The sequence below is a fragment of the Pyrus communis genome, chromosome 13 (assembly GCF_041283825.1).
Source record: "Pyrus communis isolate YQ-2024b chromosome 13, ASM4128382v1, whole genome shotgun sequence".
Lineage (NCBI taxonomy): Eukaryota > Viridiplantae > Streptophyta > Magnoliopsida > Rosales > Rosaceae > Pyrus > Pyrus communis.
The window spans coordinates 27,963,722-27,973,469 of NC_142577.1; the positions used below are offsets into that span (position 1 = coordinate 27,963,722).

At 36.2% G+C, this 9,748-nt stretch overlaps 1 protein-coding gene and 1 long non-coding RNA gene across 2 annotated transcripts; one reads left to right on the top strand and one right to left on the bottom strand.

Annotated features, from left to right (window-relative positions):
* The first annotated feature begins 2,154 nt into the window (after positions 1–2,154).
* On the top strand, positions 2,155–5,337 carry LOC137736472 (rhamnogalacturonan I rhamnosyltransferase 1-like). Its single transcript, XM_068475736.2, has 8 exons — positions 2,155–2,632; positions 2,812–2,879; positions 2,969–3,057; positions 3,453–3,618; positions 3,712–4,001; positions 4,259–4,463; positions 4,544–4,701; positions 4,806–5,337. Exons 1-8 carry the CDS (start codon positions 2,314–2,316, stop codon positions 5,032–5,034), a joined length of 1,524 nt encoding a protein of 507 aa, XP_068331837.2. The 5' UTR covers positions 2,155–2,313; the 3' UTR covers positions 5,035–5,337.
* A 264-nt stretch (positions 5,338–5,601) lies between these two features.
* Positions 5,602–6,454, bottom strand: LOC148692040 (uncharacterized). Its single transcript, XR_015955352.1, has 2 exons — positions 6,317–6,454; positions 5,602–6,012 (listed from the first exon to the last, which is right to left on the bottom strand). It is a non-coding gene; the product is annotated as an uncharacterized LOC148692040 (long non-coding RNA).
* Positions 6,455–9,748: the final 3,294 nt, after the last annotated feature.

The following is a 9,748-nucleotide window of genomic DNA, read 5'->3' on the forward strand; positions in this document are numbered from 1 at the left end:
CTCTAATATCACCGTCCTTGCTCTCCTCCAAAACCGAAAACGTAATTTACGCTCTCTTTTTTTTTTTTAATATTAAAATCTTTGTCGTTATCCAGTTAACAAGATGATAAAATCATGGATTCCGTCCCATTATGAAGATGATGTAAACCAAATAAAGTGATGAAATGTTCATTCAATTCGAATTGAAGAAATTATGAATCGGTAAGAGATAAGATTGACGTAGTACGAAACTAAATGATTTTAAATGTAAATCATTGAAAAACCTAAAGTCTGGAATTTACAAGTTTTTTAAAGAAATCCCACAAGTTTTATTTGATTAATTGATGAAAGATGATTACAATGAAGCAATTAATGACTTAAATAAACGGATTACAACTCCCTTAGAATAACTCAAAGCGAACGACAAACGAAAGGTCTAATTTTTATTATATAAATTAACACGTAGTTTGGAAGTCTAAACGGTCTCAGATTGCTAAAATCTATCTTATGTCACAACAAATTAGTGAGTTTGAACCGTGTCATCGTTCTCTTTCTGAAGATGTATTATGGGCCTAAATCGGAACTCGGACGCCAAATTTGCAAATTCCCGTTACGTCTTTTTGTCTTCCAACGGTCTATTTCCTCTTCAATCCACTTAGCTATTTATTCCACAACAAAGATGAGAATGAATCATCACGAACTAAACAATTTTCTTTCCTGTCTGTGAGAACGAGTGAAAGGCTGTTTAATGTCTTCAACAACAAAAATATGGCATGGCTTACCTACAAAATTGTAATGCGCGATGAACAATGTAATAAACTAGAAAAATTTATCAATTGGGAGCAGTTTGAGCACTTGATGTAAAGGTGCTTCAAATTTAAGAAAAAAAATATCAATAGACGCTAGTCACTAATAAATATAAATAATATGAAATGAAAACTAAATTAGCTAAATACATCAATCATGTGAAACTCATACACTATTTTCTTTTAATTTTTATTTATTTTGTTACTTCAAGAAAATTGACTGTCAAATTATATATATATATATATATATATATATATATATATATATATATATATATATATATATATATATCACATGTGACATGTGTACGAGGCACAACTCTCTGTAGCCATGCAATCACATTCTCAGTTTCGTCAAGCAAACTAAATCCACCACATTTCCTTTTCAGTCTTAAATAACAGAATTAGTGTTATTATCGTTAAATAATTAATACATTTGGGCCCAATACATCTATCGGTGTCTTTAATAAACCTGGCATTTGCTGTGAATTTCATAAGTAATTGGCTTGTAAACTTTTAAGGTTTGCTTTGTATTAATCATTAACTTGACGTAAGTGGTACCAAAGATTTCCAAGATTCGGATTGTAATTAAAGATTAAAACCTATCATCCATCTAGTTCACAATCATTTAATTTATTTTCTGAAAAGCACAATCATATATTTATTACAGGATTGTGTAAGATTGTTTACTCACAAACGCTTTGAAAATTTTAATCGGATCTATATCTTTCTGCTTTTATTTTGATATTCTTAATTACTTTGAATGGTGTAACTACAAAAGGTGCGTCAAAATTAATCAAAGTGTGTTTGTCCAAAACATTCAAAAATGGGGAAAGGTGTTATAATAGAACTTCACCTTTTTATTTTTTCAGACATGTCATAACTTTGAGGTGACGGTCACACTGTCATGTAGTATTATTACTTTATGAGTTTATAATATGAGTGCATGACCAACATGTTTGATGTTTCATGGACTTAAGATGAAAAAATAAAAATAGATATGAGTTATAATTTAAATAAAGTGATAACACCATGTAGCCTCAATGCGTCACACCAAAAAATATCTAAGATAAATTCTACAACACAATGGCTCTCACCTTGTACAAATTGTTTGATAAAAAAAATAGTTAGATTCATTTAAAGATCAGTTTTTCCTATCAATATTATGACTCGATGCATATTAATTTTGTGAAAATATGCTTGTCTAACAGTTATTAGTATGAAATTGTAATTGCCTTGCATTAATTTTGTTGCAAATGAATGGTTGATGCGTGACTCTCTCTCTTTCCTTTCATGCCTAACGGTAATGAATTAATACAACTCTCAATGTTTATGAATGATGAGAGTGCATGAGCTTCCTTTAAAAGCAACAATGTATCTCCATTGTTAGCTCGTGGCTCCTCAGGCCAGCTTTGTTATACAAAAAGCTGGTCGGAAAAAAACCGCCTCAAAATTTCCAATTTTTTTTTAATATTTGCTGTCAATGCAAGATCTAGTTCATAAATATAGTTGAAGAAGTATTGTGGAGATGGAAAAAACTAAAGGTGGTGTCGAAGAGTCTGAATTTGGGGAAGCCAAGGTGAAGCAACATAAGATGGAACAATATTTGAAGTACTTTGGAGGAATCAAAGTGGACAAATTGATAGGAGGATCCAACTTCAAAGGCGAGATCATTGCGCAGTCACGGTTATGCAGACTCAAATTGTTTGTTTTTACAGCCACAACCATGCTGATTCTCATCTGCGTCTGCGCGGTGCAGCTGAGCATGCTCAGCGATGTAACCCGGGTTTTGATGTTTCGCTCGAATTCTCAAACCATCACTCCACCACAAATTACTGGAACTGAAAGTGAGTGTCCGCAACTTTCTCATAAGGTTAATAATACTTGTTATTTATGCCAACGGTTAGTTTGATATACATTGTTGGCTTGCTTTTTGATAACTTAAGCTTTTTGGGCAAGTAGTTGTCTAACATGGTATCTTATAATTGTCAACATTTGGTTTGAAGACTTGTGTTCATTTTTGCAGGGAATTTTGAGAATAATGGATATCTGATGGTCTCATCCAATGGAGGATTGAATCAAATGCGGGTTGGTGTAAGTACTTTTCTACTTATATTTTATTCTTAATTTGCATTAATCTTCTTGAAAATTCAAGTAATGCTTTTAAAAATCTTACACTGCAGATTTGTGACATGGTAGCTATTGCAAGTTTTTTGAATGTCACGCTTATAGTTCCTGAGTTGGACAATGCCTCCTTTTGGAATGATCGCAGGTTAGTCAAATTACAACTCTCTCTCCCTATGTCTTTCACTTAAACTTGAGTAGGGTGCCTTGTCAAACCACCATTACAAAAGCATAAGATCTTGCCCTTTGGTTATCTTCCAACTCAACTCTGGTCCCACTCGGTATAAAAGATGCTTGAGTTAGAACAAATTTTAGAGTTTGCCTGTTAGACCACATGGTTGTGCGATCACACGCAATTAAAGAGGGTCGTCTATATTTTCTTTTCTCCCGTCCCTACCCATGATACCATCCGATTCTCTCAATAACCGTATATGGTCGGTCAGACAAATGTTTTTCTCCCTAGTCACTAGTGAGGCAACCCCAGCCAAGTACCTTCATTAACAATAAATTAAATCTGACAGAGTTGAATACTTAATTTTGCAGTCGATTTGAAGATATATTTGATGTGGATTACTTCATTGCATCTCTGAGAGATGAAGTCAGGATACTAAAAGCTCTGCCTGATAAGCAGAAAAGAAGAGTAGAGATAGCTACCCTCTATTCCATGGCTCCTGTTAGCTGGGCCAACATGAAATATTACTACGAACTGGTAGTCAAGATTAATTCCTTAACCATCGCCCTTGTGTTATACTATTAATGTTAATTATCACTAATCTTTTGTTAATACTTGATTCGTACGCAGATTCTTCCCCGCATAAAGAAGTATGAAGTGCTGCATTTCACTCAGACCAATGCCAGGCTTGCGAATAATGGGATCCCGAACGAGGTTCAGAAACTGCGGTGCAAAGCGAATTACAGAGCTCTAAGATTCACTCCTCCTATTGAGGAACTGGGAAAGAAGATTGTTAGGATTCTGAGGGAAAAGGGTCCATTCCTAGTTCTTCATCTGAGATATGAAATGGACATGTTGGCATCTTCTGGTTGTACGGAAGGTTGCAATGCCAAAGAAATTGAAGAATTAACAAATATGAGGTTAGAGTGAGAAGAAAATCTTTGGTAGGGCAGTATGATCACGTCATTCTTATGACATCTCTCAAAAGCATAGAGACAATGTGGGGTCTCGTGAAAACCCAAATGCGGGGATCGGCTCGTTTGTAAAAACTTCATAACGTGATCAGACCACCCTAAAGATTTTAAGATTTTCTCAATCTTAATTTTAGTTCCTTTTTAGTTGTTTCTTTTCATAAATTCAAATACGATTAACTTGTAGATGTTAATATATTAAACAGGTTTGCTTACCCTCGGTGGAAGCAGAAAATAATAGACTCTGTTAGGAAAAGAAGAGTTGGGGCGTGCCCTTTAACTCCTGAGGAAACTGCACTTGCACTGAGGGCTTTGGATATTGATCCTGGCATCCAAATTTATATCGCTGCCGGCGATATATACGGCGGAGAAAGAAGAATGGCGCCTCTGAGACTAGCTTTTCCCCATACGGTTAGTTGCTTGAACCTCAAGAAACAACTCAATTACAAGTATTATACCCATGTTTGACGCTTATTATCGTCTGCAAACAGGTTAAAAAGGAGACGTTGCTGGAATCCTCCGACCTCGAGCCCTTTAGGAACCATTCAAACCGAATGGCAGCATTGGATTATATGGTGTCACTGGAAAGCGACATCTTCATTCCTACTTATAAAGGAAACATGGCAATAACTGTTGCAGGCCATAGAAGGTATGTAACATACGTTACCAATATATTACTATGTTAATTTCTTTCTCAATGACATTTGATACATAATTATACATACATATGTGTGAGCGTGCGCGAGAGCGCAGGTACTTGGGATTCAGGATGACAATTCGGCTACACAGAAAGCTTCTGGTGGAATTGATACGCCAGTACAAAAATGGAAGTCTGAGCTGGGATGAATTTTCACAGGCAGTGAAAACAGGGCACGCTGATCGCATGGGAAGCCCAGCTCCAAGATTGGAGATGCCTGGCAAGCCTAAGGATGAAGAATATTTCTATAGCAATCCCCAGGAATGTTTGCCACAAATTGTTTAAAAACCAAAAGACCTGTGGTATAGCGGAGATAGACTTTGGTGAACATGTCTGATTAGTGTAGCTTTCACACCGTGAGACCAGTGTCAGACCAAAATATAAGAAGTATCATATTATTATAAAAGGTACCCACAAGTTGCTCAACGAATAACGTAGACACCCCTACCCAAAAATTGGGTAGTGTGGTTGGTATGTACCCTTAGATTCCACTTCCCTAGCCAGGATCACTAAATGTAAAATAACTATTCCTTTATTTATATTTTCTTTGAAATTTGAAGTAAACATTACAAGGAGAAGATTAGGGTTTTGTGATGTTCCACCATGCAGTCCATCGAGACTGAATGATCCTTGCCACTGATGCAAGCATGCCACTGTTTGCCCTAAACAAATAAGAATAGTGCTAGAAGACCAAAATTTTAAACTTAATTTGTAAATCAAATGACGTGTCACCAATAAGAAACAAGCACGTTAATCGATAATTAATAATTTAATTATCTACAACCACATCATTCGGTTTGTAAATTAGGTTTAAAAAAATTGATCTCTCTAGCATTACCCAACAAATAATGCTTGAGACACGAACTAACAACTTTATTACCACGAAATGGCACCTGAATGGCTCCAATTGATACGTTCGAAACAATTATGTACGATAAAACTAAAATATGGGTGACGGCATCTCCTAACACGGGTTCCTTCCTCAAAAAATCTATAACTGAGGGAAATTGTTCTCAACATGTGTTCAATGAAATATGTAAAGGAAAAAACCAAAGCACTGCATGTACACTAACCAGAAGATGGACACTAAGACATCCCAAAGCAGAATAAAGGAGTAAAAATATGGGTGACGGCGGAGAAGAAGGAGACTCCACACTAGTTTTATGTCTTGAGGCGCTTATGAGCTTGATCGGAGTCCTCTCCACAGCCAGCGTCCCTAAAATGCGCCATCGTCTGATTGCTTGAATGGGGATTCTCATTATCCTGGAAAGCAACAAAAATTTTGAGACTTTATCTTTCCTGTCTGTGAGAACGAGTGAAAAACCTTAGCACAGTCCCTTGTAGCGTAACTATACAGGTTGACAAATCCATAGGAATGGATGGAAAGAGTGTAACTATACAGGTTTACAAATCCATAGGAATGGATGGAAAGAGTGTTGTAACTTGAAATAAACAGACCCGCATGGTTTAGAAAGATGGTTAACGGAGAGAGTGGTCAGGCAGTGGAAAGAAAAGCAAATAAATGGAACCACTTATACCACCCAGGTCATCAATACCCAACATATACTTTAGAAGCAGGTGTTCCAGAGGACAGCCCTCGGTTCGCACGATTCCCAAGATCAATCTGCACTGAGATACTAGCCTGCGACAGATCAACACCTGCAGTCTGCAGCACCTGGCTCGGAGAGTATAATAACCTGTTCATAAATTGGGCAGTTAGAACTCAGAAGCAAAGAAACTGATCGAGAAAATGCATGACGTACACTGTATCACTATGATAATATACAAACAACTTAAGCAAATGTGATCAATAATAAGGTCCGGAGTCACAATAGTTAATGGACATATTAAAAAAAAAAGGTACATTTTTCATATAATAAATTGGTATATTTAAGAATGGGTAGATATAAGATTAAAAAATAGAAATTTTTTTTATAAAAATTTAATGGGTACAAATTCTATTTTTTATTTTTTTTATTTTGGAAATGTTTAAATTAAAAATTAATTAGGATTTTAATAAGGGTGTGAGTATTAAAATTCTAAATCAATTACTATAACTTACATGTAATTCATTAACATATTAATGCTAGAAACTTTGATCAAAATCTAAAAATTAATAAGATTTTAATTAATGAACAGTAAAACTAGGAACCTGATACTAATTTTCTCTTTTTTAAATCTCGATATGCAACATGAAGGTTGATGCACCTCGGTCTGCATGGAGGTTGATCCACGTGAACAATACACGATAACAAAGATGACGACCCAACGTGGCCTAAAAGAACGGGCTCTGAACAACAAAACAAGCAGTAAAAGTCCCAGTTGTTTCGACAAAAAGTAATGTTATTTATACCATGTTTTTATATTATATTTTCATATTACCTTAGGTGGCATTTGATGCGGACAGTCACATCATTTGAATTAATCAGAATTTTAAATTTAGTTCATTATTTAATAGACTAATAATTAAGAAAATCTAGTTAATTAAATGATGATTATGGTATACGATGAGTCTTTCTCTTTCATTTCCTTGGGTTTTGCAAAATTTTCAAATGATGTGGATGTCCACATCAGATATCACCTAAGATTGTATAGAAATGTGATATAAAAATATGGCATGAATAACATTGCTCGTCGACAAATTGTTCTGCTCGTCTCTGACTTTGACCCTTAAAAATGCCAAATCCATTTGCGCTCACTGCCCATTGGAAACTCTATATGCACCCTCATAGATGGTGACATTGGCTAACCAATCAGACGGCGCCACTGGTTTGATGAAACAAGAGAATCTTTGGGTGTTACGTGGCATGATGCAATTGACTGGATTTGTCCACTATATTTGTTTAGGAATCTGGATCCTCATCGGATCCTCTTTGTAAGGATTTTGAGAATATGTGAATCATGTATGTTCATCGTACATTGTGCGGTCATAAATTATTTTAAATATTTTTATTTAAAATTAAACATAAACAGTACCTGACAAAAACTAATTGCATGTTATACGATGAACGGACACGATTCATGGATCTCTAGGATCCTTATTAATGGAATCTGGAGAGGATCCTGTTGGTTTGTTTAGGGTAGAGATACGCTAAGAGCAGTTCCACCAGGGAACATTTAGGCCGCCACCCAACCAATCCATTCCAGCCCAGCATATAGGTTAGCACCGAGCCTAAGCTGGTATCCAGGCCATCCCAGAATCGACAGAGGCATGGACTGGCTCATTTGACGCCATGCTGACGCCAGCGTGGCGTCGGAGGCAAAATCATCGACTCCGCGAATGACTCAGCGAGCAACCCGATGGTGATGTCCAACTCCTTTGGCCTCATCACCCAAACCCACGTCGACCCATATTCCAATTCATGGTAGTACCTGAAATCCTTGAGGAGTTTGAGTTGCTCGAGCTTTTCACTGCTCAGAAACTTACCTGTTCTAAGAGGGTATTTGAGAAATGACGAAGTTGTTGAAGTAGTAGTATTGGAATCAGTAGTGGTGGTGGTAGTGGAATTAGTAATAGTGGAATCAACAGCTGTGGTGGTGGCGGCGGCGATGGTGGTGGGAGAATGAGATGGGGAGGAGAAGGATTTGAAAGCGAAACAGTCTGATTTGGGGAAAGTAGAAAATGGGTACTTTGGGGGATTAGTTGAGGAGGTTGAGGAAGTAGAGGGAGTGAGGGGAAGGTTTTAGTGGGGGTTTGAAGTGGAGGGTGGAGGAGAAGAGATGGCAGTGGTGGTGGTGGTACTGCCGTGGAAAGCAGATGAGAAAGCAAAACAGTTGCTCAATGTTTACTTGCTTGCTCGTCAGAAATTAAAAATAAAATTATTATTATTTATTATTCTATAATAAAAAATAATAATATTTTTATAAAATTGACTAGGCTATTTTTTTTAGGGGTGGAGATGCATTTGACCTATTACTGTTCATTGGGGTATATCACTGTTCACTAAGTGGATTAAATGGGCTGGATGCTGGGGAGGTGGATTGTCTGCCCTCCCATTTCCATACTCTCTCCATGCCCTCTTGTGATGTGTGATCATGGTTAAGTCACGTTAATATTTTATATTAATTTTTTATAGAAATAATAAAGCAAAAAGTAATAGGAATATAAAATGTTGACGTGATTTAACCGTGATCACACAAACATGAGGGTATAAGGAGAGTATAAAAATGAAAAGGCAGACAATCTACCTCTTGGATGCTGGCGTATTTTTTTTAGGATGGACTTGCTCTAATCCAATGTATCCAGTCTGTGGGCAAACCGGTGTGGCTCTACGATATGGCTTGTTTATGGGCATCCACTTTCATTAGTTTGTCCGCCATCTGATTGGCAATGGATAGAGAAAATTTGTTCCATGAATGTGGACGAAAATGTTCTACGAATCTAAAGTATGGCAAGATATTATTATTTAACATTTTAGCATTCATAGCTTCTAAATCCAAAATTAAAAAATGGACATAATTTTCTTCAACCCCACGGTCCCCACGAAAGGTTTGTAGCACAACGTCCGTTTCGCATAAATAAAATATTGATTGATAGAGAAAAAAAAAAAAATAGTTTCACCTCATATCAAATTTCTTCTATCTATAAAATCTGGTATCTTCATCGAATATATAAACCCAGCAAATTCAATTGCAAAAAACCAAATTAATAAGCAATTCTTGAAGTAATCATATTTCATAATTTATCAACAGAAGACAGTCACTTAAACATGCATTACCAATACCTGGTGTATTAAGCATTCTATTAGACATGAACTTGTGTCGATTTTAAACTGTTGATACTTAAAATTAATATGTATCCGGTTAAATCAAGAATACTCCTATTTCTGATAACCGAGAAGACTTACAAAAGCATTTCAACGATTGGGTAGAATTGTTCAATACAACAAAATCGTCGTAGAAAACGGAATCGGATCCTCTCCGACACAAAGCCTTAGGATCCTCCTAACCTATTAACACGGGTTGTTGGATTTTGATCCAACGGCTAAAATTCTTATAA

Excerpts from the sequence above, each read along its gene's own strand:
- LOC137736472 (XM_068475736.2), top strand. The coding sequence starts at position 2,314 with ATGGAAAAAACTAAAGGTGGTGTCGAAGAGTCTGAATTTGGGGAAGCC. Across the intron at positions 2,880-2,968 it reads TGAATCAAATGCGGGTTGGT|ATTTGTGACATGGTAGCTAT; the intron begins GTAAGTACTTTT and ends CTTACACTGCAG. Across the intron at positions 4,002-4,258 it reads GAAGAATTAACAAATATGAG|GTTTGCTTACCCTCGGTGGA; the intron begins GTTAGAGTGAGA and ends TATATTAAACAG.